Here is a 27,966-nt window from a genome sequence, read left to right as displayed (position 1 = left end):
TATTTGCTGACTTAGGGACATTTTAATACAGGCAATGTAGTGTGGTGCAATGCACAAGTTTTCCTGTGTTAACCACTTGACCTACGGAAGATTTACCCTCCTTCCTGAACAGGCCATTTTTTGCTATACCGCACTGCATTATTTTAAGTGACAATTGGGCTGTCGTGCGATACTGCACCCAAATAAAATTTTTGTAATTTTTTCCCACAAATAGAGCTTTCTTTTGGTGGTATTTGATCACCTCTGCAGTTTTTATTTTTTGGGCTATAAACAAAAATGTATCAATAATTTTGAAAAAAAAAAAAACAATATTTTTTTACTTTCTACTATAAAACACATCCAATTAAAACATGAAAAAATCTAATGTCTTCATAAATTTAGGCAAATGAGTGTATATTAATTAGTTTCTGCAAAAGGTATAGCATCTAAAATCTAAGGGATATATTTATGATTTTTTTTTTATACTAGTAATGGCAGTGATCAGCAACTTATAGTGGGACTGTGATGTTGTGTTGGGCAAATTGGACACTATCTGACACTTTTGATACTTTTTTAGGGACCAGTGGCATTATTACAATGCTAATTGCTAAAAATATGCACTGTCAATGTGCTAATGACACTGGCTGGGAAGGGGTTAACATCAGGGGCGATCAAAGGGTTATTTGTGTGCCTAACCAGTGTTGTGTGGGAGGTGCTTTTACTAGAGGAAGGCATAAATCCGTGTTCCTAGTTTGCAAATCTTTACTGAATGTGGAAACTTCACACTCGACCTCATGCAACTTGGATTCTGTGCCTCTCCACTCTTCCTCCAGACTCTAGGTCCTTAATTTCCAAACAAAATGCAAAATGTTCCATAGTCCATGTTGATTTGGGGAGCCATGTCATCTGGTGTTGGTCGACTGTTTTTTATCAAGTCAAAGTCAGCGCAGCCCTCTACCAGGAAATTCTAGAGCACTTCATGCTTCCCTCTGCTGACCAACTTTATGTAGATGCTGATTTCATTTTCCAGCAGGACTTGGCACCTGCCTACACTACCAAAATTACTAATACCTGGTTTAATGATCATGGCATCATGTGCTTGATTGGCCAGCAAACTCACCTGACCTAAACTCCATAGAGAATCTGTATGGTATTGTCAAGAGAAGATGAGAGACACCAGACCCAACAATGCAGATGAGATGAAGGCCCCTATTCAAACAACCTGGGCTTCCATAACCCCTCAGCAGTGCCAGGAGGATGATCGCCTCCACGCCACGCCACATTGATGTAGTAATTCTTGCAAAAGGAGCTCCGACCAAGTATTTAATGCATACTATACTGTAAATGGACATACTTTTTAGTAAGCCAACATTTCTGTATTAAAAATCCTTTTTTTTCATGGTCTTATGTAATATTCTAATTTTCTAAGATACCGAATCTTTTTTTTTTCAATAGCTGTAAGCCACAATCATCAAAATTCAGAATATAGAAGAAAGAAAGAAATGCTTGAAATATATCACTCTGTGTGTAACGCATCTATATAAAATATATGAGTTTCACTTTTTGAATTGAATTACTGAAATAAATAAACTTTTTTATGATGTTCTAATTTTATTAGATGCACCTGTATATATATATCCTAAATGGATTAAATTCATTATTTTCCTTAAAATTCTGCAACTTGAAATACGTTTATCTGAAATCTTTGCAAGTGTATTAAAAATAAAAACGAAAAAATCCCATGTACATAAGTATTCACAGCCTTTGCCATGACACTTAAAATTGAGCTCAGGTGCATTCTGTTTCCACTGATCATCCTCGAGATGCTTCTACAACTTGATTGGAGTCCACCTATGGTAAATTCAGTTGATTAGACATGATTTAGAAAGGCACATACCTGTCTATATAGGGCCCCACAGTTAACAGTGCATGTCAAAGCAAAAACCAAGCAATGAAGTCCAAGAAATTGTCTGTAGACCTCCGAGATAGAATTTATTGAGGCACAGATCTGGGGAAGGGTACAGAAAAATTTCTGCAGCATTAAAGGCCCCAATGAGCACAGTGACCTTTATCATCTATAAATGGCAGACATTTGGAACCACTAGGATTCTTCCTAGAGTGGGCCGTCCGACTAAACAAAGCGATCGGGAGAGAAGGGCCTTAGTCAGGGAGGTGACCAAGAACCCAATGGTTACTCTGACAGAGCTCCGGTGTTTCTCTGTAGAGAGAGGAGAACCTTCCAGAAGAACAACCATCTTTGCAGCACTCCACCAATCAGACCTGTATGGTAGAGTGGCCAGACGGAAGCCAATCCTCAGTAGAAGGCACATGGCAGCCCACCTAGAGTTTACCAAAAAGCAGCTGAAGGACTCTCAGACTATAAGAAGCAAAATTATCTCGTCTTATGAAACAAAGATTGAACTCTTTGGCTTGAATGGCAAGTGTCATGTCTGGAGGAAATCAGGCACTCCTCATCACCTGGCCAATACCATCCCTACAATAAAGCATGGTGGTGGCAGCATTATGCTGTGAGCATGTTTTTCAGGGGCAGGAACTGGGAGACAATTCAGGATTAAGGGAAAGATGAATGCAGCAATGTACAGAGACATCCTTGATGAAAACCTGCTCCAGAGCGCTCTGGAACTCAGACTGGGGGCGAAGGTTCATCTTCCAAAAGGACAATGACCCTAAGCACACAGCCAAGATAACAAAGAAGTGAATACAGGACAACCCTGTGAATGTTCTTAAGTGGCCCAGCCAGAGCCCAGACTTAAACCCGACTGAACATCTCAGGAGAGATCTGAAAATGTCTGTGCACCTACGCTCCCCATCCAATCTGATGGAGCTTGAGAGGTCCTGCAAAGAAGAATGGGAGAAACTGCTCAAAAATAGGTGTGTCAAGCTTTTAGCATCATACTTAAAAAAGACTGTAACTGGTGCCAAAGGTGCTTCAACAAAGTATTGAGCAAAGGCTGTGAATACGTATGTACAGTACATGTGATTTTTTTCATTTGTTATTTTTAATACATTTGCAAAGATTTCTAACAAACTTCTTTCATGTTGTCATTATGGGGTATTTTTTGTAGAATTTTGAGGAAAAAAATGATTTTTTTTTTCCATTTTGGAATAAGGCTGTAACATAACAAAATGTGAAAAAAGTGAAGCGCTGTGAATACTTTCCGGATGCACTATATATATATATATATATATATATATATATACATATAAATATATATATATATATATATATATATATATATATATATACACCGATCAGCCATAACATTATGACTACCCACCTAATATTGAGTACGTGTATTATAAGTATTAAGTAAGTGACGCACACGCACTCGGCCATCAACATGATATAAAATAAAATGTTATGCATCAGACCAGGCCACCTTCTTCCATTGCTCCTTAGTCCAGTTCTGATGTTCAGGTGACCAATGTAGAAGCTTTTGGCTGTAGACACGGGTCACCATGGTCTTTACAGCCCCATACACAACAAACTGCGATGCTAATTTTTTTTCTGCTTTGACAACATCAACTTCATGGTCAACATGTTCACTTGCTGCTCAATATATCCCATCAATTTTCAGATGCCATTGTAATGAGATATTCCTTTAACCTTTCAGTGGTCATAATGTTATGATGTTATGGCCGATCAGTATATATATATATATATATATATATATATATATATATATATACAGTATAAATGTATATAATGTATACTGAAAATAAGGGGACTGGGAGCCAAATGCAATCATAGAATAGTCATAGAATAGCCAAATGTAACAGTGAACTGAAAACATAAGAGTGGCAGTTTTGGGCATCCCCGCAAATCCTTATTTTCAAATGTTCCTTGGGGATGAATGGAGCGGGGAAGAATGAAGGAAAAGTATGTGCTACAGAGAAGGTATGTGCTTCCCCGCTGTCAGAATACACTGATCAGCACTGCAGACTATTGCCTGTGATGCTGATCTAGCAGGGAAAGAGCTGACAGGGCGGTTCTATAGAAGTGAATTGGCAGATCAATATCTGTACAACCTCACTGTATAATACAAGGATCGGGATTTGTGTGGTTCATGCTAAACTGGCCGAATTTTGATCCATATATGGTAAGCTTTAGTAGCTGGGCTTCTCCATTGTATGGTAATGAGGACTGGATTAAGCCAGTCCCCAGCCTTTCTATTGGGACAGATCACAAGGAATCAGTCATGGACAGTGTGGTAGAGATTTTATATTCTTACTGAGCACCCAGGAAACTCAGGAACTCTTCTTAGTGTCTACTATTCATTATATTTTAAAGCATTTGGTTGACTCTGTGTACATTTTGAAGTTTTTTTAAAAATAACTTGTGGTAAATATAATAAATGTTTTCCAATGTGTTACTTGATTTAATAATTAACAAGATAATAAGGGAAAAACAGTAGTAACATTTGGTTGTATGCACTTGCTTTTTTTTTTTTTTTTTTTTGTTTTTTTGAGCTGCAGCAGATTCCAAAAAAATGAGTTGGGTTGAAGTATGAAATCATCAGCTGAAAGTAAGACGAGAGCTTTTGCTTTTAAAGAGAGTTCAAATAGTGATCTGTAAGCACTTAGTAATCCGGGTTTAACCCTTTGCTGAGAATGATTTAATTTAATGATCTAATAATGATCTAACTTATGAAGACTCCGTAACTTAGATTTTGAGAAGGATTTTTAAAATGTAATTGATTTTCCCCCCCCCTAAATCTTTACAGTGCATGTGCAAGCCAATATGTAAAGTTAAAATAAAAATAGAATTTAAGAAATACAAATCTGAACTGTTATCCATTAATTTTGTAATATTTTATATATTTAAATATTTTGAGTGTTCACTGAACATCAGTTTACAATGGAGAATTCTAAACATTTTTTTTCTTCTATAAAAAAGAAGTATAATGTAATACAGTATCCCTGTTTTTATTAATTGCTCTGCTTGCAGTGTGTAGTCGGAAAGGGATACCTAATAAAGCACTGTAATAAAATGTTATATTATTGTAATTTCAGAAATAAAAAAATAAAAAAATCAGAAATAAGTGAACTCTCAGCCAAAAATATACTGCTTTGTGTTTCTGAGTTGACAGCTTGCCATTGGCTAAATATATCCTTATGGGAAAAATATCTTCTTGGTCATAACCAACAATACTGGCTTAAGATTTGAAATGTGTTGCTATTATTGGCTATTATCACAAAGTCTAAACTGTGCTTACTGCATAACCATAAGTCCGTAAAAACTGTTTTGTTTGGAGCTGTGCTTTTTTATTGGTGCTATTGAAGTCTTCATGTTAAATGTATGTTTGTATCAATGAACGTTAGTTTGAGTGAGTTGCACACTTTATACTTGGTCACCAACTTTTGTTTTGTTACCATGATAGAGGCTCTTTAAAGGTTAAAGAGTAAGATGAGGGAGGCCAAGCTACTTTAAAGCGGGACTCCAGGTAGGGCTTTTTTTTGCATACTTACAGTGGTCTAGCTTATACAGTATATTGCAAATCTCATACCTAGGAGCCCACTCAGGAAGCCAACAATCACTTTAGTCAGTGCTACTACATTAATAGCCACTACCTTCCGGGTACTGTGCAAAGCAGCTCCTCTTCTACTCAGTGACCAAAGGGGGTCACTTGCTTGCCACTGTCTCCATTCACAGAATGCATTATATTTTTTTAAATGAATATGGTGTGTTTTCTGATTATACAAGGTGGAGGCAAGGGGTGGTGAGGTAATATTCTCCACATTGTCCAATCAGAGAATGCCTTGTATTGAACAGTACAGAGGACGTATTTTAGTGAATGGCTGCAGTGCTGAGCAAGCCACCCACTATGGGTCAGGACTTTTAAGATAGTGGCTATCACTGTAGTAGAACCAACTTTTGCAGAAAGTGTCAGTTTCCCATGTAGATTCTCAGGTATGAGATAATCAAACTTATTTTGGTTTAAGGTGGATCAGCTGTACTGGCTGTAAGTATTTAATACTTGGAGTTCAGCTTTAAGTTCTGAGGCTGCCTTTGTGAAAGTTATTTCTAATGTTAGATGCATGGAGGCAGAAGGGTTAGTAGGTAGAATGAATTTAAGTTTTGATCTTTATCAGCTTCACCAGAATTTCTAACTTCTATAATAGGACCCCCGAAAAAGTACCTAATAATACTCCTCCAGGCCTGAAAAGAAAATCACACTCTCTGAAGTGTACTTTGTAGACCAAGGCTGTTTTATTTATTCCAACTGTAATAATCATAGGTAAATAAAATAAGATTTAAAATATAACTAAAGTTAAACTTTTTTTTTCAGTTTTGGATAGAACAAAGAGGGATTTGAACACCTGACAGCTTTTATTGCTGTCGGTGTCCCTAGGGAGATTCACTCTGTTTGTCATGTTTGCTGTTATCACTGATAGAGAAAGTAAAAGAAAATCCAAATTTGTGGATCATCCCCAGAACAGTAAGAGTGTTGCTAGTTTTGGTGACCCTGGTGACACCCTGGGATTCCCTCACTTTGGAGGGATTTCCTCTCACTTCTTGTTTAGGCTATGGGGCAGAAGGTGAAGGGAAATCACCCCAATGTGGCACAGAAGGGAAAAATAAACATTGCAGGCAGAGGCTTAACTAGAACCTTGAGGGTCATGGTGTAAGAAACCATGAAGGGCCCCCCCTGACCCCCCCTTCCATCCGAGCCCCGGGCTTCCAATTTTGGGAAGGCATCCATAGACATCATCCCAGAACCCTGCCTCCTATGTGCCCCCTGGGGCCTGCATCCAGCACACTCTGTGACTGCTGTGTCCTTTGGATACAGCTGATCACAGATCACAGTAAAGGGTCATTCAAAGTGGTAATTTACCATGTGATCAGATGATCACATGTAAGCAGACTTGCCGGTTTTCATCAGTCTTTTCCTCCCACACTGTGTCTGTGTGAGGAAAGGAGAGCCATTAACTAGAAAAACTGTCAGTACATTGTTTACACTGATAATCAGGGCACTGATCATAAGTGCAGCCCCATCAGTTCCCATCAGTGCAGCCTATCAGTGCTGCCTATCAGTACTCATCAGTACAGCCTATCAGTGCTGCCTATCAGTACTCATCAATGCTGCCTATCAGTGCTCATCAATGCTGCCTATTCATGCCACCTGTCAGTGCTCATCAATGCTGCCTATCAGTGCCCATCAGTGCCGCCTATCAGTGCAACCCATCCATGCTCATCAATGCCGCCTATCAGTGCCCATCAGTGGCACCCATCAATGATCATCAATGCCGCCTGTCAGTGTCACGTATCAGTGTTCATCAATGTTGCCTATCAGTGCAGCCTATCAGTGCTGCCTATCAGTCCTCATCAATGCCCACCAGTGCTGCCTATCAGTGCCACCTATCATTGCTCATCAATGCCACCTATCAGTGCCCATTAGTGCCTCTTATCAGCCTTGCCTATCAGTGCTACCTATCAGTGCTCATTTGTGCCACCTATCAGTGCCCATCAGTGCAGCCTATCAGTGCTCATCAATGCTGCCTGGCTCCTCAGCAGGCTCTGAGCTGAGAGCGTCTCTCTCATACAGCTCAGAGCCAGCACTGACAGTTCTCCTGTGTGAACTGCTCAGCTTCACACTTTATGAGGTGCACACAGGACGGGAGGGGTGGGAGGAGAAGGAGCAGACAGCTCTCTCCTCTCCCATCTTGTGCGAGGGAGGAGGGAGGGGGAACTGTCAGTGCCAGCTCTAAGCTGTAAGAGAGAGATGTTCTCAGCTCAGAGCCTTGTGGATAGCAACCCCGCTGGGGCCCCCGACAGTGGCAGAACGCCAGGGTCTTGTGGCATGTGTGACCTTTGTGACCCTGGTAGTTTTGCCACTGATTGCAGGTGTTATAACCCTTCTATACTTTATCCAAAAAAATGTATTTAGTTCCACTTTAAAATTGACCTAAAGACCAATAATGTATAATCCTAGAAGTGTACATACAACATCTGCCCTTCTCTGTCCAGGCAGATGAACCTTATATATCTAGAGGGCATTAGAAACGTGTGACAAGAAAACACTTGGGATATTTATCTTTCTAATGTAAACTCTTTTTGCACAATGGTGGCCACCCAAAAGACAATGCATTGTATACTTTTTGGATTTTTGTATTATGTTACCTTTTTTTTTTTATTGTATTAAACCTTATCTGAACAACTGAATAATGGGACATTGCTTTTACGAAACTCAAAAGTTGAACAGTGTTTAGCTGCTAGTGCCATAAACATTTTGTAAACCACAACAGAACATGGGAAATTTGCTGATGTTTTATGTCTCAGGGTCCCTTGTTGCTCATTTTAGCTGTATTAACATACCACATTTGGCATCCAAAAGGTATTTGGTCCTGCCTTGTACAACATGTGGGAAAGTTATAATTAGTCTTTTTATTTTATTTTTATACATTTTTTTTTAATTCATGTATATTACATTTTGCTACTAGCATCTATAGATTAGCTATTGCCCAACACTGCTTCAGATTCTGAAATACTGTAAGATAGTTTGATATACAAGAAAGATTTCAGTCAAAAAAGATTTGTTTGTACCTGGGCACAGAATGACAAGGGACTCTTCATATAAAATGGTATTTAACTTTGTAGCCCTATTGTTATAATCTGCCATGTTGCCATCAACTGCTTCAACTTTCTTAAATGAGTTGGGAAGATTCTACTGGAATCAATAGGACAGCTTTATAAAGCAGATATTTATAAAGCAGATAGAGGAATGACTTTGTAATTTCAAACTTTGCCAAAGGATTATGGAGGAAATAGGATTTTCAAGAAAAGTAATGAACACGTGTAGAACTTTGGCTTAGATTATAGTTGTGGTTGGAGGGCAGGAAAAACAGGCAGTTGAGCCGCTTCCACAATGCATGTGGTTGTGGTGACGTGGTGTGGCCTTTTTGGGTAAAAACAGGATGTGAGGAGGCAGCATAACACTTCCTCACTGCCTGTCAAATACCCTCCAAAAAGCGAACCACTGCAGATCGCTCTTCAGAGGGCTACCACAAGTATACATGATTTCTTGTAGCTTATTCTTACCTCTCACGGCAATCAGAATACTCCCCCTGACAATGCCTTCATCTGCTTTTTTCTCCCCAAGGACTGCACTATCTTTGTTCATGAATATTCTAGGATAACACAATCATGTAAATCCTGGTGCTTGTGCAATTCTTTACTGTGTTCACAAATGGCTGGTTCCTTCGGAAGCCTTTCACCTTCTGATTTGATACAAAGTTGCCATGTTGCAACCTAATTGCTCTTGGAGAGGAGACAATGGAAATGCTTCCTCCTGCTAGCAACAGAACCGAGTGATGGTGTCATCTCAGCCTTGGCAAAGTCGCTGGACTAGAGATCAAAGGCTGCTTTTTAATGATAAAATGGTGAACCTCTGAAAACTGATACCGTTGCTGTATATTGTGCATTGTCAGGAATGTATGCATAAAGGCTTGTAAACTTACTGAAAGATCCACTTCAACAGTTTTACTGGTTATTTGTTTTGTTACAGTTGTCTGCGAAAAATACTTTTTTGAGATCTGACATATTGATATAATGTCTGTAATTCATAACAAAATCATATTTTTTCCCTTTAGATTGTAAGGCATACCTTTGACCAGTTCCTAGCTTTAGAGCCCTCATCCTTTCCAAAAGCCCTACATACAGTAAATTATTACACAACCTGGCTTGATAGCATCACCAGGGCACAAGTCTAGCTCCTTTTTCATTGCAAATATTCAGAAGGCTGGGTTGCAGGGCTTTTATAGTTCAGGTACTCCCTCCCTATCCCCTCCCCCCTTCTCCTCCCTCCCTCCTCCCCAGAGGAAAGCATTAAAGTGGCAATCAGAGTAAAGGGTGGGCAGGATGAAACTGAAGTCTGAATAGGGTTCTGCTCAAGAATGCACTGTGACTCTGGGTCATACACAAGTCCAACCAATACATTACCACCAGAACAAATTAGAGCACTCTGCTGTTTCTGCTGTGTGCCAAAGTTGCTGAGCAATCAGAAGGACAGAATAGGGAGCTTGCAGGACAGAAATGTCAGGACCTAATAACGGCATGTTTTGGCACAAAAAAAGACCTACTGGTTTGGGTTTGTATGTTTGTGCCTACATGTTCTCATTTTAAAGATGCTAAAAGGGTAGATATAGGATATATGAACATGTGTACAATTTTCTTGATATGAATGACCACAGCTAGCTTCTTAGAGAAAGGAAGGGTTACAGAACAGTGCAGAAAAAATTGGAGTCAAACCCATATGGATGCCCAAAATAACATTGTGCAGTGCCTTTAAATAATCATTTATCCACACTCAATAACATAGGGCAGATGCCCACATAAATGGGTCACCCTCTTGAGTGTATATTAAGAAATCTCCTTATTCACATTAGTTTGGTCCTTTGTACTCCTTCTAGCATTTAACGCCCTGGGGTCAATTTAAAGCGCACTTACAAGGATTATCTCATTAAACCATCTGTCTTTTTTGTGTGATGTTCTCCCATAGTGGGTTAAGAAGTATAGAACCTGGAATTGATGTGGAATTCGGTTGGTGTTTGCTTCTGGTAGTGCTTCCTGATGAAGTCGATCATGGCAAAACATGCTGAGGCCACGTTTTAAAGCCACTAATGGAGTACTGTTAGACTGAACTAACTTTTATATCTTTCTGGGACTTAGTTATCCCTAAGCTTTTAATGTTTATATGTTTATTGTTCAAAAATGTTTTTTTTTTTTTTAATAGTGTTTTCTAAATATGCACCTTAAGCCCCCGTTCACATGCAGGCGACGCTACTTCGCACCGCGACCTCCGAGGTCGCGGTGCGAGCAGAGCGCCACGACCTCGGAGCGGCCGCCACGGACTTCATAACATTGAAGTCTATGGCGGTCGCCTCCGGGTCGCCCCAAAGAAGCTCCGGACCCTTTTTCTAAGTCGGAGCGACTTGTGTCGCTCCTATTAGAACGGGTCCGCAGCTTCCCTATGGGAGGCGACCTACGGCAACCTGTGAGGCGACCAGGTCGCCTCACAGGTCACCCTAGTGTGAACCGGGACTTAAAATTCCGCTTTGACTTTCTAATAAAAATCTTTTGAAAACAAAAAATTCTGCTTCTCTTTTGATACATTTCTGCTATTTTGGGATATGTGTGCTTGATAGATTTCCCACTACCCAGTCTCTTTATTTAGTTTGTAAATGATATCAATCCTACAGTTTAAATCTGTAAAAAAAGAAAAAAAAAATCTCTTTTTGTAGATAGTATAATAGTTACAGCTCACCACCCATCACGTTTACATTTCCATTCTTTATAGAACCATATATTCATTCTTTTCTTCAATCACTGTGACAACAGAGACACTTTCCTTTTATAAGTTGCTCTTGGCCAGATCAGGTAAAGTCACATTAGCCATAAATGTTATAGAAGTACAATGTTTCAGTCCAAGGTATGACAGGATAGGAATCATTTTAGCAGGGAAAGACGTTAATGTGCATTCAAAATTCAAATCAATGACATAGAGATTAAGTTGCCAAAATAATGTTTTGTTAGGATTTATTTTTCTTGCATTAATATTACTTTCCACATTGTATGTACCAAACAACACTTAGTTTTGGCACAGGCTTTTATGTGTAAAGCTGCCAAGTACAAACCATTTACATTTATATAGAAATCATATTTTGCTTTACTAGATACACTTTGCAAACAATGGCTACAGTGTGTGTAGTAGGTCTCTGAAATGAATAGCTGTGCAATTCTTTACTGTTGTATTTCTGTACGTCATCTTTTTTTTTAAACTAAGAGCACCAGATCACATTTGGGGACACCCTACTGACCACTCCCACTTTAAACCACACCCACAAAACCATGCTCCTCTTGGTACCCACAGCCAAAAAATCATGGAGAATTCAAACATGGCTGAGCAGTGCCTAGGAAAGCCAGCCTAAGAGACGATTACCTTACATGTGTGGCTGGCTCCAACAGTGTCATATTAGGATGCTACCTGCAGTTTTTACTGGTGCCATCCCTAACATGCCTACCTGGCAATACAAGATTAGAGAGGACCTAGGGACATTGCTAAGATTTAGAAAAAACCTGGGACACCTTTTGGCATTCTAAGGAGATGTGCAATGTAGCATGCATACTGCACTGTGGCCAACAGTTTGAGGCATATAAAGGGGTTTGGTTAATAAAAACCTGGGCCTATTATGCTCTAGGTCAAGAGCACGTGATGCACAGAGAGATGGGGTAAAGTCTGCACAATGCACATAGTGCAGAAGTCAAGAGTGCCTCCCAAGCAAAAATGAATCTGTCCTCCTTTTACGATTCCCCCACCCCTCTGATAAAACCACCTCCAGCATAAATTCCCTGCTTCCCCACTGAAATATACTCACCAGACTTTGGCATTGCATTGCATCTGCTATTCTGCTATGTGCAACTTGGGTCTTGGCACCACAACATCCCACATTACTTTTCTTCTATATGTGAATAAAGGGACATCCTCCAAAACTACTCCTGGGCCTATGCTGCTAGTGTGAGATGTGGCGGTTGGGCAGGAGGGAAGGAACAAAAGACAGCATAATTCACATAGAAGAAAAAATATTTGGGTGGTTGTCATATTGGGACCAGAGCTGCTATTTGAAATCAAAGAGTTCTATACAACCTACCTGACACTGCACCAGGGTAAGCCTCCCTGACAAAGTCCCAAAAGAAACTTTTGTTAATGGACTCATACTAAAATATTTTAGTATGAGATGCCAAGGAGTCCTGGAGGGATTTTTTCCTCATGGTGGCTTTGGAACCTACATTGAACTTACCTACTTTGAACTTTCTCAGCAAAAAAGCAGAGGTATCATCGCCACACCCCCATACACAATAACCAATAATGCTTTCCTTGCATTGTAAATGCATGTATGTCAGATATATCTGTCTGCTTTTATTTTTCAATCCAGTACAGATATCTAAGCTTATTTAGTGCATACAGAAGTGCTAGTTAGAAAGGCATGAAAGCCAAGTGGTCAATGGGGGCATAATTGGCAGCAATATGGCACTGTGAATAGCAGAGAGGATTGCAGTAGCTGGAGAGTGTACCTGCAGTTCTCTTGCGTTTTTTCTGTTTTCTTGTTGACATGCTGCCAGTCTGTATGCCTTTTCTGGCTCTCTTCATCGTTCCGGGGGGGATGGGGACTTTCTGGAGCCCCTACAGACCATCTGTACTCAACTATTTTGATGCACTCTCAGCAAACTTCAGACACTTTCTGTTTACATGTACTTCCTCAAGCATGAGTTCCATAGTGATAAGGAGGAGTAACACTGCTCAGGTGGGTCTGTATCTACAGTCCATGGTGTGTGTTGAACCCTGGCTCGCCACAACAAACAAAGTATATGAAGGAATTGGTCGCACAACACCAGGAAACTTGATAGAGAAGAAGTTCTCTATCGTGCATACACAGGTACATGGTACAGCAGAATGGAAATGGTAGATGCGTTTCACACTAATTCAACGTGCTTGTTCACATGAGCTGCACATACAGTAGTTGCTGTGGACTAGCTTTTTTATAGTGACAGTGGTGAATCATGTCCACACAGCATATAGGCTGTTCAATTTGTAAGGAAAGTTGTACTTTAATAGAGAATTTGCGAAAGAGTTTAGTGAATGGGGTGAAATTTCATTTGCAAAGAATACCTAATTTTCTGAAAAAAAAGAGAGTTGGTTGTAATTAGGTCCACTTTCATAAGGTACGAACTTTTGGCATTTTAGTTTGAATTTGGCACATTCATTACGCCACAATGTCAAAGTGCCCCATTTTACAACTACCTCAATTCAACACACAAGTCACTGTCAGAAGCCAAAGTGTCAGAGATGCTTCATGAGCTTGGTGCAACACATTAACAAGAGGAATTAACAACAGAAAAAGGAACAGCAGCTTTATTGAGATCCGACCAGTGTTTTTAATTGCACACGATTGGATGGGGGAAGTCAGTAGAGCTTCTTCTCAATAACTAATCTAAAGCCTGGCACACATGGCATGGTTGAATAAAAAAAAAAACTGAGGTACTAACGATGCAATTTAGTATTTTTATCTCCCTGCTGAGCTATTGTGTTCTGACAGACCCCCCCCCCCCCCCGCTGGTCAGTGCTGACCATTGGCTGCTAGTTTTCCAGCAAGCTTGTTCGACAAAAGCCAACAAAAGTCAAACAAGGACTTGTACACATGGACCGAATGTCAGCTGGTATCTACTGTACCTGCTGATTTGGGCCGATATTCAGCCCTTGTGTCTGGGGCTTAACCACTTTATTCCTGCTTACTGTGCCTTTACTGCGGCACAGTGGCTCGTTCCCGTCCAGCAACATAGACCTATGCTGGACTCCTCCCCTTGTGGGCGGCGCTCGCGCGCCGCCGGAGGCTCGCTCGCACTGTATTCAGTCACAGCGGGAGTCGGGCCAGGGGAGGAGCAGCGGCGATTGCCGCTGCTCTTCCCCGATCGTTGGGGAATCGAGTTTGGAGATCCGCCCTCTTGTGTAAACAAAGCGGGCGGATCTCCTAAGTGACAGACAGTGACAGATTGCAGGGTTCAGCATAGCTGAACATGCGATCTGTCCCTGTGTCACTCAGTCACCTCCCCCCACACAGATTAGTAAGCACCAGGCATACATTAACCCCTCCCTCTCCAATAAAATTAACCCCTTCCCTGCCAGTGTCATTTTTACAGTAACAGTGCATATTTATAGCACTGATTACTGTAGTAATGTCACTGGTACCCCCAAAAGTGTCAAAAATGTCAGTCAAGGTTCCGATCTGTCTGCCGCAATGTCGCAGTCCCGCAAAATAAATCGCAGATCGCCGCCATTACTCGTTAAAAAAAAACCCACCAAAAATGACAGAAATCTTTCCCTTAGATAGTAAACGCAATAACTTTTGCGCAAACCAATCAAAATACGCTTATTGTGATTTTTTTTACCAAACATAGGTAGCAGAAAACAAATTGGCCAAAAATTTTAAAAAAATTAGATTTTTACATTTTTTTTTGGGGGGGGGGGGGGGGGGGATTTCATGTAAAAAAATGTGAAAAATATTGTTATGTTTTCAAAATTTACGCTCTTTTGTTGTTTATAGCGCAAAAAGTAAAAATCGCACAGGTGATCAGACCACCAAAAGAAAGCTCTGTTTGTGGGAAAAAAAGGACATAAATTTAGTTTGGGTACGGCGTCGCACGACTGCGCAATTGTCAGTTAAAGTTGCACAGTGCCGAATCGCAAAAAGTGGCCTGGACGTAAGACAGCAAAATCCTCCGGTGGTAAAGTGGTTAAGGGAAAAATCCCTTGCAAAGTGAAAATTATTTTGCAAAGTAAACAGCCTGTTTGCCTTTAGTCCTCCTTAGCCCAAACATTTTACTGGTACCTGTGGGTTTCCAATACTTTGCAGGTCTTTAATTGAGCCGTCCCAAGGATTTAGGATATTTAAAAACATTAAAAAAAAAGATAAAAGCAGAGAGTAAAACAACTAAAAAGAGGCAGGGAGGAAACATTTTCCAAATATTGTAAGCCTGTAAAGAAAATTAATTCACAGACTGTTTAAAAAATCCCTTTCTTTATTAAATGTAATACTCAGCATTTTCAGTGTAAGAAATTAAAAAATTTATTTGAAAAATGTTTTGCTTTGGTCACTCACACGGGCATAGATATGTCAACTCTATAGGTATCCAGTTCTGTTTTATCTGGAAATATTTATTGTGCCCATAAGAGGAAATCCTTTACAGAATAAGTAGATCAATGAAGAAATGTTGTGAGTGCAAAAAGAGAATACAAATAACATAGAGTAAATTCAATGTTAGGAGGTACAGCATGTCAGCACAGTGATAAGTAGTAAAGTCATCCTTCCTCCTTGTCATTTTGTCTCATGATGTATATTGATTATATACAACGTCTCCATGTCCCACTAATGAAAAAGAACAGAGCCATTGATTTTCTACAAAGGAAGCACTGGGTGTATTCCCTTCATTTGATTGCGGCGTTGTGTTCTGACTGCCTACTGCTACTGATACGACAACATTATCGATTTCTCCGTTCGTTTCAGATATGCACTGTTAGTGGTTATGTTAGAGGTAAAATCCTTCCATAAGCAATATCATTATTTTTATGGGTTGTATCTGTGAAAAGCTCTAAAGATATGTCGGTATATTCAGGATATTACATTTGAAAAAAACATAAAAAAATGCACTTATAATCCTGGCTGATATTAGCAGGTAGAAGATATTAGTTCTATACTTCAAGGGCAGCAGTTTAACCCCTTTCTCTATTAAAGCGGGAATGTATTATAACAGAGGGTGTTAAAGTTTTGCAGGGCTTCTAATTTCAAAGCATTTTGACAAGTTCTGCCAGAAAACGTTTAACATCTAGTTGTGTGTTAGGAATTGTCACTGTAACTTTTCTCATTCATCTTGATCATCCATTGAATAATATGTATTACTGTACTTTTATTAATTTGTTTTTTTTATGTTTTTTATTAATATTCAATACATGTGATGCTTACAGTTTACACTTCTGTTTTGATTCAGCAATACTTTTGAATTTTTTCTGCATGAAAATGCATGTCAAGTAGAAATCCCATTCTTTCCTATGTTTCTGATTCACATCTATGCACTAAGGTTTAGTATGAAAGATAAAGGGAAACTCTATGGGAAGGATTTACCGAAACTGGAGTACACAGAATCTTGTGCAGCTGTGTTCATAGTAACCAATCAGCTTCTAACTTCAGCTTTTTCAATAAAGCTTTGACAATAAAAGCAAATCATCAACTGTATTCCCTCTGGAACAGCAACAGTCTTTCTGGGATTGGCAATGAAAATTCCCCTTCTAGGAGCTTTGTGTCCCCTGGGTGGATTTTTAGCAAAGTCTCAACTTGTAGGAGCTCTATGTTCCCTCTCTTGAATATATTAGCCCACCTGGCTGCTTTGTGAAATGTCCCAGAACAAGGGGTTGGGCTTAGCTTGTTGGAACTGTCCCAGAAAGCTTGCTAGATATTGCATTAGGCAGCTCTCTCCCTTTTAGGCGCTGGGGTGTAGAGGTACTCACACTGTCCCCAGAAATCCTGCTGCTTTGGAAGAGACTCCTGTTCAGGCCTCCTGCTGTCCAGGTCCTTCCTTGCAAGCCAGGGTGTCTCCTAGAAGAGACTGTTTGGTAGTGGAGATACCTCTGTCCTTCTTCCATTCTCAGCTCCTGGCCTGGAGGCAGAGCCCCCCTGAGCCACGCCCCCTCCCTGACTACAGGACGCAGCTTCCTCATTCCATCTTCCAATCGACTCCCTTGCTGGCCCTTCTCCACAATACTTATGGGCTGATCCAGCCACCCAGCCAGGCCTTCTTCCTGGGGATTGGCCAGATTCCCATAAATTTGCAGATCTCAGCCACTTGGCTTCCACCCACTAACTTCTGGAAATTTTCAATAGCTTCCAGAACCAGGGAAGGTACTAGAGGCCTGATCTGTAGAGCCCCCCAGCCTTACCTACAGTAACCCCCACCAATTAATCAGACTCATCTAGCTCCTGTGAGTCAGAAACAAATTGACCTACACTAGTCTACACGCTAAGGGGTGCTACATAAGTATTTAAACAATGAGAATAAAGTAGATGCAAACCCAAACTCAAACTATATCCTTTACATTTCAAAGCACTGTGTATCAAAAAAAATTGCCTTTTCTTAATACAATACTTTTTTTCACCTTTCTTTAATGCTTCTTTGGGGTGCAAATCTCCTTCAGCCTGTTTGTAGCCACTTCATGTCTAAAGGCACTCCCGAAATGGCTGCAAAACATTTCTTAGGGCAGGTTTTCTGATGGTGATAACAGTAGAATCTGCCTGCACTGAGTGGGTGTGGAAATGGCTATTTGGAGTTTTCATCAGAATCCCACTAGAAATGCTCCAAGCACAATAAGGGGACAGGAAGTGAGCGGTGTCACATTATAACAGGTAGTGCCTAAACAAAGACCATGTAGGTTCAAAAACCTTTAGGGTAAGTTCACAATAGAGCGCATGCGATGAAATGTGCATGTTCATTCATTTCAATGGGCTGTCGATTACACAGGAACATGTAAAAAGTAGTCCAGGCACTTTTTTTGCAAACTGACCCGAATCAAACCTCATGGTACTGCAGTAGCATGTGGATATTAGCCACAAACATGCTGCATTTGTAAGATGCATTTGGGGTGCCATTAACAATTAATGGTACCCACACGCTTCTCACAGGGTCAGTGCATTTGCATGTGGTGTGAAATGTTCATGGAAGGTGCATTTCCCGCAGTGCATTTTAGTGGGTGGCTGCGGCGTATGTATACTCCTTTATGTATGTATACCCCTGTATTGCTACATTTGGGGTGGTAAAAAATGTGACTCAACCATGTGACTCAACCACATGTTGTTACTGCTCCCCAGCTGCAAGTGTAAATTAGGCATTAATGCTGAACTCCAGGGATTTTTTTTTTTGGCATGCAGTGGGGCTATGTCTACACTGCACAGGTCAACTGCTTGTTTTGTCTAAGGGGAAGTAGAATGCATATACTAACTCGATTCTTCAATCTTACTGAAAACAGCGCCCCCGCAGTCCAGTGGTGGACATAAGGAACAGTCCACTTTTCAAGACTGCTGGATCTGGGGGGTGCCGGACAGGTCTTGTAGTGGCAGGATCGGAGGATTAGGTAAGTATATAGTCGCTCTCATCTCATCTAGATAAAATAAATGAGCAGTTAACCAGTGCAGTGCGGGCACAGTTCCACTGCATAAAAAAAAAAATAATAATTTTCCCGCAGTTTAGCTTTAAAAAAATTACTTCTAAAATGCTAATAACGTTATTGCTTGTATGAGATTTTAGTTATTGGATCTACATAATTATTATAGAGCCTTACTCCCTACAGGGCTGAATTTTCTGGGTTGTTACCTACAAGCCCCATAGTCTGGATGGGGAACACAGTGCCCAGACAGTAACAGCTTTGGCTCTCCTTGTAGCCCTACAAACCTTTTTTCGTGCCAAAAATCTAAATGTGAAGTTTTATGTTACCATTGAATGTCAGTTGTGCCAAATGTACTGGCTAGATCTGTACCTCCTTGTTTTGGTATCTTGGACTGAAAATATACCCTTCACAAAAAATAAACATAGTATATCCAGATAGCCTTGCAGTAATGTATTAATGTATCTACTCACTAGCAGTTTTCTAAATATTTCCAAAGGTTGGTGCTATTAAAAGAAATATAATAATTTGTCCCTAGGTTGTTTAGAGATTTGATATCAATGAAAACACACAATAATAAGTAAGCTATGTTGGCACCATTATGTTCTGTGCCACCCACCAGGCTAAAGCCCTGGGAAGCCAAAGCCCTTAATAAAATTCCTCTGGTGCCCATCCCTAAATTGTTCATAAACCAAGACCAATGTCATAGGTCCTTGGCCTTTTTATTATATAAATAATCATATTATTTTACTGGGCAGAGCGATCAGAGCCTCCATGGCGATAAACATTTCGGGTCAAAGAAGGAACGAGGCATCAAAACGTGTTTTCAGACCCCTAGTTCGTTGTACAAGGTGTGCTTGGCAAAGAACCACTAAACTTCTCTAATTAATAACTTCACCCTTTTTATCTGTTAATAATTTAGAGTAGAATTCCTGCACGGAACACGCTGAGTGTTTGTTTTAAAAACATATGGGCCCTTTGCAGTACTGTTGTTTCAGAGTAAATGAGTCTGCCCATGTCACTTGTCTGTTTCTTTCTGGTCCTCAAGACCACCTGAAAAAATGGAATCCTTTGCGGGACGACAAATAAACATGTCTTTTGAAGGTTAACTGGACACAGACAGATATCACATCCCATTCTGTTTATTTATTTATTTTTTCCTCTCTCTTCTTTTGTAGTTAATCTGCTGGATTCGAAAGCAATTCAAGGGGAGCTGGGCTGGATCTCCTACCCGTCACATGGGGTGAGTTTACCAGACTGTGAAATGGGAAAATGCTGTTTCAGAACAATATGCCTTTTAACGACTGTTTCCTTTTCATGGTACGCTGCCGCTAAGCCTCTCCTGGATGGTTATGGAAACAATTTTTTTTTTTTTTTTCAACAGAGAAAGGTGATTTGTGTTTATTCCTAAAATACCTTGTAGATGTCATCTTATCTCACACATGCATGCACAGTGATACCTTATGACGTTATATCAAATGATTCACCCTTCCATTTACCATTTAAAGGGGAACCTCATTTTTATTTTTGTATTATCCCTTTTATGCTGTTAAGTGTTGCTTGCATATATATACCACGATATTGCTGCGCTAAAAACAAATAATATAATAAATCCTAAAAAGGGCAAAAAGCAGCCAACACAAATCCTGAAATAACCGATCAAAGGCAATATAAATCTAAATGTGGCGCTAATCTAAAAAACTGTTTGCACAGAATGTTCATATAGATCCAGGAGAGAAACAACAGTTCACAGGTGATAAGTATATATATATGTGAAGATCTTTAGATGGATAGAAGTGAAGATCCTCAGTGGGAGAAAACCACCACCAAACACCCGTACACACTGATCCTTACCGGATGCATATGACCCTCATTACAAAGGTCATATAGCGTATGTATCACAGGCAAATAGGATCCTCAAACCACCGGAGGATAGTAACACACAACGCCTAATACCAGCGGTGATTTTGTAAGTTATTCACATTGTTTTTGGGCCAAATAAAGTTGTATAACAGGTTACACTATGAGGTGGTGTTCTGTTTCCTTTTTTGGGCCCTATGATGATGAGATGGCGATCGTTTGATATATGCTGGGACTAAGGAGTTGAGGATCCTATTTGCCTGTGATACATACGCTATATGACCTGCTGAAAGTAGTGTACACACTAGGCGAAAATCGGATGATTTCACATCGGGCGGGAATTTTCGGCAGATTTTCTACTAGTGTGTACCCCACTTAACACTACCCTCTGCAGATAGTGCTGCTGTCTAAGGCCGGTCATATATGGTTCGGCAGGAACTGGCCAAGATTCAAAACGTTAATGGGCAGTCTGAATGTACCAAGTTGATTGATCAATTAACTTGGGTACAACCAGCCTGCTGGATTTGCTTGCAATTACTGATATAGCCACTAGCGATAATCACCCTCTTCTCCCGGCAGGAATGGCTTCCCCCGCCCTCCCCCACCCCCCTGCCAGTAAAAGACAATTACTGATTCCCCTGTCAGCACTGCCTATGTTGATGGTGGGATCGTGGTCTGCACCATGTATGACCTGCCTGATAGTGTCTCCATTGTTCCTCCATAGATAGAGGAGCCCCTCTGAGGCCAGCCATAGATGGATTGAATCTTGGCCAGTTCAGCAGGAATTTGTGCAAATTTCTTTCCTGCCACCCAGAAGTGTCTGAGCTTTGCCTGTGGAAATAAGGAGGTACTGAAAGTTGCTACCAGTGCCAGCTTATACATGTCATCAGCTTTTTATTATTATTTTATTTTTTTAAGTGACAGAGTTCTTTTAAAAGAAAGGTAAACCAAGCTGATTTTTCTATCCTTTTTGCAATGTTTCCTGGATTGCATTACAACTGTACCGTTTGGCACTTCTTGCTGCCTGATGCTACTTTTGAAAGTTGTCCAGAAATGGGAAACCCACCTAAATCACAGGGCAAACTTTTCTTTGCTAGATTAAGACCACTTGAGTGCTAAACACTTGGTGGGATATTATCCCGTCTAATGACTAGTTGATACCCATTCACGCTTACGTGTTTTCCCTCTGCATTTTATGTGCTGATTCTAAAGGCAGAAAAAATCCACATAACAACTGGAGAGATCCAGAGGAGAGCTGTCACATCTTTGTTCTCTCAGTAAAAATACGCTGCAATTTCACACCGCCATATCTAAATCCACTCATTACCAGAGGGCTTAATCCAGCTGTGACTGGCTTTCTGTAGTCTGACCTGCATACTTGGCAAGTGACCTAAAATTCTCAGATATGTGCCAGGCTCTTCAAGCCATGGCAACCGTCTTTTAAGTTGGACTTTTAACCCGTGTTATTGTTCCAAACTCTGTAAGTTGTCCCCGGAGCAGATTGTTGACACCATCACTTAAAGAGCTTTTAAGGAGAGTGTGACACCAATGAATGTGTACTTCTGTACATTTATTTATTGTGAGCTGTGTCTGACAGATTCCTTTTATAGATTCCTCTCACTCACACATCAGATGTCTGGCTGGGTATGCTGACTTTAAAATAACCCCTTGTCTCTGCAGCAGGTCTTTTACGGGTCTTCAAACTTTTCAAATAGTTTTCTGTCCTTCAGACTTTGGCCAGTGTGTAGAAAATGGCTGGGAGTAAACAATGCCCATCACTGGTTTCAGTGGGAGGAATAGCGGCCCACTGTTGGTGTCACAGCGAGGAATTGTGTCCTATTGTTGGTGTCAGTGGGAGGAATGGTACTGCACTGCTAGTGTCAGTGGGCGAAGAGCGCCTGGTGTCCGTGGCAGGGAAAGTGCCTTAGGGCCTGGATAAAGGCTAGCAAAGGGCCACATCCAGTCCCCGGGCCACAGTATAGTGGCCACTGGTTTAAAGCAAAAAATTGTGGTAGTGCAATGCCATCCTCATATTTTATTTGTATTTATTTAATACAGGTATTTATATTGCGTTGTCGATTTACGCAATGCTTTACATATATATTACATAGTTAGTCTTGTTGGAAAGGGACACAAGTCCATCTAGTTCAACCAATAGAAGGAAGGAAAGTTATACAATCCTTTACCCACAGTTGATCCAGAGGAAGGCATAAAAAAAAGCCCCAATAAAGCATGATCCCATTTGCTCCAGCAGGGAAAAAAATCCTTCCTGATCCTCCAACAGGCAATCAGATATTCCCTGTATCAACTTTACCTACAAATGATAGTATCCAGCTATATTATGTGAATCTAGGAAAGAATCCAGGCCTTTCCTAAAACAATCAATTGAGCTAGCAAGAACCACCTCTTGAGGGAGTCTATTCCACATTTTCAAAGCTCTTACTGTGAAGAAGCCTTTCCATATTTGGAGATTCAATCTCTTTTACTCCAGGCGTATTGTACATTCTAATTGATACCAGCCCTCAAGGAGCTTACAATCTAAAGTCCCTAACCCACATTCACACATATACGGGGGCCAATTTAGACAGGCACCAAGTAACCTACTAGCATGTCTTTGGAGTATGGGAGGAAACCTGAGTACCCGGAGGAAATCCACACAGGTAAAGGGAGAACATGCAAATCTAGATAAGTTATAAACTGTTGTGAATGCCATTATGGTATCCTATCAAGTGTCAAACAATCACACCCCTCACATTGCAATAGCTTTGTCTTCTCTATATACTGTTTTCATTTACAGGTAATAAGTTAAACTTTTTACATTTACTCAGTGATATCACTACATTCTGGATGTATGTAACTGTATGATGCAGTCTATTAATGTCTTTCTCCTCTGTTTGTCTGTCTGTCTGCCTGCCTGTCCGTCCGTCCGTCCGTCCGTCCGTCCGTCCGTCCGTCCGTCCGTCCGTCCGTCCGTCCGTCCGTCTGTCCGTCCGTCTGTCTATCTATCTATCTATCTATCTATCTATCTATCTATCTATCTATCTATCTATCTATCTATCTATCTATCTATCTATCTATCTATCTATCTATCTATCTATCTATCTACCGATCTATTGCTCCACTTTTCTATCATATTTTATATCCTTCATCTGTTCTATTCTTTCTATAATCTGTTATCTATTGTCTTCTATACAGTATCATTCCTTATTTCTCTTTCTTTCCTTAGTCTACTATTTGCTTCTCTATATTCTATTTCTGTCTTCTCCACACCTCTCTTATTTTATTCTATTCTATTCTATTCCTCACAGGTCAGTTAGACATGTAGAGGGTTAACTGTGTATGTTTGTGAAGGATGACACTGTTTTGTGTTTTATTTTCACTCATTAAATGCATCCGAACACAGCCGGAGTAATTCTGTCCATCCTTCCACCATGAGTGCTTTGTATCACAGGTACTTAATATATCTGTCATCGATGTGTCTGCTTCTCCTGGCACACCTCACTGCTGACAGCACGCCAAACTTTCTAGAATAGCATTGTCTAATCTATGCATCACTGTTTTCTCTGCAGAACATCCAGGGCCGACTTTGATTTCTAGACAGCAATAAAATGTCTTGGAAGCATTTAAAAATGATAAAAGGAAAAAGAAGCTTCCAGGTGCAGCTATCATGTTATATCCCTCAATAAAAATGTATACATTTGAACATTTGAAAAGTTAGTACACAGTCTATCATTTTAACAAGCTAATGTTCCCTTACAAGCTTGCAAGCTAATAATATGATATTTCCGCTACATTTGTAAAAATGAAGGCCCTTGCACACGATCAGACCAATTGGGTCTGCCTGTCCGTTTTTCAGGCGGACCCAATTGGGCCAGCTATTGTCCTCTATGGGGATCCGAATGTGTCCGCTGACATCCGATTCGACGAAATCCGCTGAAAACAGACCTATGGCGCTACGTTCACCATCTGTCCAGAGGGTTGGATCGGATGAAAATGCCCAGGCTGTCCGTTTATATCCGATCTCTTCATAGAGCAAAGCGGGACTCTGACAGGTCCGTCTCTGCACAGGGATTGGAGACAGACCTGTCATACGCCTGCTCAGCGGGGATCAGCGGATCGATCCCGCTGAGCGATCGGAGTCTATCAAAATGGATCGGCCCCATGTGAAAGGGGCCTAAAAGACATTTTAGGTCTGTGTGAGCAAAACATAACAATTCTATTTAATGATAATGCTGTGTTTAGCTTTAGTCAGATATCAGTTGTGTTCAATAATGAAGAAGCAAAGGCTAAGTAAAAGGTTAAACAGAATCTGAATAACCTGTGCGAGGAGCTAATTGAGCTGATCACATATGGTTATATCATTATACAGGAGCACCAACAGTTTGCACAGCACTTTACTAAAGGGAGGGAGACAGGAGAGTTATAATACAATTCAATACAAGAGGGATCAGAAGGCCCTGCTTGTTAGAGCTTACAATCTAAAATATAGACAGATAGAAGCATCCGATATAAGGTGTAATTATACAAAGTCTCATTAAAGGCATGGTTAATAAGATAGTCCCTGATTCCAATTATCCCATCAAGCTTCATATTTTTAGCACAATGTTTTCAGCGCAAAATTTCATATACCCTACAGGAAATATATAACAGGAAAAATGCAGCAAGGTTTTTATTATCCCTCTAGAGTAGATGAGTGATATATGTAAAATGAATAATAAAGCATAAGCCTACTGTGGCTTAAGGCACAAATCTATGAAGTGGATCAGTAAATATATACCCTGAAGTCTAGTAAGCAGTTGAAAATGTGGACGCCACATGGATAGATATAAGAAAATAAATTCAAAGACCCAGACTGAACTACCAAAATATGAGCAGCATCACTTTGATATTGAAACACATTTAAAGGGGATTTCCAATTTCGGGAAAAAAAAAAATGAAAAGCAGCTTCTGGGCTAGGAGATGTCCAGCATCGGGGGTCTGTTTGCATTCATCACCCCTTACATCGTCACTTTCTTTAACTGAACCAAAATGATACCATCCTGTTACAGGCTTGTTTCACCTTTCTGTATAGCCAGAGCATCTATGTACCTTGAGGATTTAATATGGCAGATTTTTAACCACTTCAGCTCTTGAAGGTTTACCCCCCCCTTTACGGCCAAGCCATTTTTTGTGATCTGGCACTACGTTACTTTAACTGACTATTGCGCGGTCTTGCGGCACTATACCCAAATAAAATGTATGTCCTTTTTTCCCACAAATAGAGCTTTCTTTTGGTGGTATTTGATCACTTCTGCATTTTATGTTTTGCGCTATAAACATTAAAAACGACAATTTTGAAAAAAAAAGAACAATATTTTTTTTACTTTCTGATATAAAATATACCCAATAAAAATAAAAAAAAATCTAATTTCTTCATCAATTTAAGCTGATATGTATTTTTCTACATATTTTTGGTAAAAAAAAAATCTCAATAAGCGTATATTAATTGGCTTGCTCCAAAGGTATAGTGCCTACAATTTGTGGGATATATTTTTGGAATCTTTAATATTTTTTTTTGTTAGTAGTAATGGTGGCAATCAGCGACTGTGATATTGCGGTGGAGAAATTGGAAACCTAACTGACACCTATGAGATTTTTTAGGGACCAGTGACCCTAATACAGTGATCAGTGCTAAAAAAAAAATGCACTGTCACTGTACTAATGGCACTGGCAGGGAAGGGGTTAACATCAGAGTCGATCTAAGGGTTAAATGTGTTCCTAGGAAGTGCTTACTAACTGTGTGTGGGGGGGTTGCTCCAGACCCGGGAGTGCAGAATCACATACCTGTACGTGATTCTGCACAGAGCAGCTGCCCCGCCACGGTAAATGTGCGTGGGGCGGTCAGCATCAGGTTACTAGCAATGAAGACTGCATTACTATGTATGCATGTGAGATAGGAACTTTAGGTTGTGAGCTTCTTGAGGGCAAGGACTGAAGTGAATGTGCAATATGTAAAGCGCTGTGTAAATTGTTGGTGCTATGTAAACAGATAACCAGTAATAAAATAACACAGATTGCAAGAATAGCTTGCCACAAATTTGAGGTAGTGTTGAATTGTATGTCTGTTAACTTGTTGCACATTTTCACTGGAAAATTGTACACTTGCAGAACACTTAAAGCGGTTGTAAACCTGAAAAAAAAAAACTTGCAAGACAAAGGCATAATGAGCTAGTATGCATCGCATACTAGCTCATTATGTATTACTTACCTTAGAACGAAGCCCCGACACGGACCCCCGTACACCGCTGTGGGAGCTGACATGATCCCTCTGCGTCTCTTCCTGGTTCGGCGGCTCCGGCGCTGTGATTGGCCGGAGCCGCGATGACGTCACTCCGCGCATGCGCGCGGGAGTCATTTTCCGGCAAGCTCCTGGCATGGAAAGCTGAAGGTCCACCGGACCTTCAGAGCACATGCGCCGATCGTGTGAGCGGCTGCATGCAGTGCAAATATCTCCTAAACTATGCCAGTTTAGGAGATATTAATTGTACCTACAGGTAAGCCTTAGAATAGGTTTACCTGTAGTTAAAAGTGTCAAAAAGCGGTATACTACCGCTTTAAAATACAAGTTCTAGTTGGCACGTTTCCAATTTGTAGCAATTTTGCATGGCAAGTCTCTAGCAAGATCAAAGTGGCAGTGGTGATTCTACAGCAAGAGCTCTGCAAGTCCACAGCATGAAAACTCAGCCACAGCGACCCCTGTGGTGGGATGTCTATAACATAACTGAACCAGAACTTGCAGCAGACTTGCAGAATGTTTGCAAACAAAGTTGATCTGTAGTCATGCAATGCGGACTTTTGTGCAACAAACTTGTGAAGCCTGGCAAGTCAAGCAATAGCTTAGCAAGTCATTTTTAAACTTCCAACACAATTTCTTGCTATCTGGGAAATTATATTATTTGAGTGTGTAAAGAATATACTGAACAAAGAATGCTTCATGGTACAGCTGTTTACACATTTTTTTCAGACAGATCTATATGATCTATAGGAGACAATGATCTTCTCATGGCGTTTGCAAAAGCATGCTCATAAGATCAAAGAAGAATTAATCTAGTGTTATAATGAAATCTTTATTATATCATCATCATATATCTTTTAATCATACTTGAGAAGTATTATAAAAATTAAAATTCTAAACATAATTTTAAGATTTGTATATTTGTAAGCACCCTAAAAACCCTGCTTTGAAACAGCTGTTTGTGTGATATTGGAGTGTGGTGCTAAAACTCATCCACCAACCCACTGATTCAGAAGATGCAGGCAGCCAGTAAAGTCATTCTGGCCTGATGGCTCTGGAAGTATTAAAGCCATTATATGAGCATGATAGCCAGGCAAGTAGCATTTTTATATGCAATTTCAGCCCCCA

At 40.3% G+C, this 27,966-nt stretch overlaps 1 protein-coding gene across 2 annotated transcripts in view; it reads left to right on the top strand.

Moving 5' to 3' along the window:
• EPHA3 (EPH receptor A3) overlaps positions 1-27,966 on the top strand; it is a 499,175-nt gene that overhangs the window by 52,967 nt on the left and 418,242 nt on the right. For both annotated transcript variants that reach the window (XM_082244783.1, XM_082244782.1), the window contains exon 2: positions 19,883-19,947. In XM_082244783.1, coding sequence (XP_082100909.1) covers positions 19,883-19,947 — 65 coding nt within the window. The remainder of the gene's footprint in view (positions 1-19,882; positions 19,948-27,966) is intronic.

The sequence above is a fragment of the Pelophylax lessonae genome (genome assembly GCF_965119305.1).
Source record: "Pelophylax lessonae genome assembly, chromosome: 2".
Lineage (NCBI taxonomy): Eukaryota > Metazoa > Chordata > Amphibia > Anura > Ranidae > Pelophylax > Pelophylax lessonae.
Note: the sequence above shows the minus strand (reverse complement) of the source record. Positions and strands in the feature narration are given on the sequence as shown.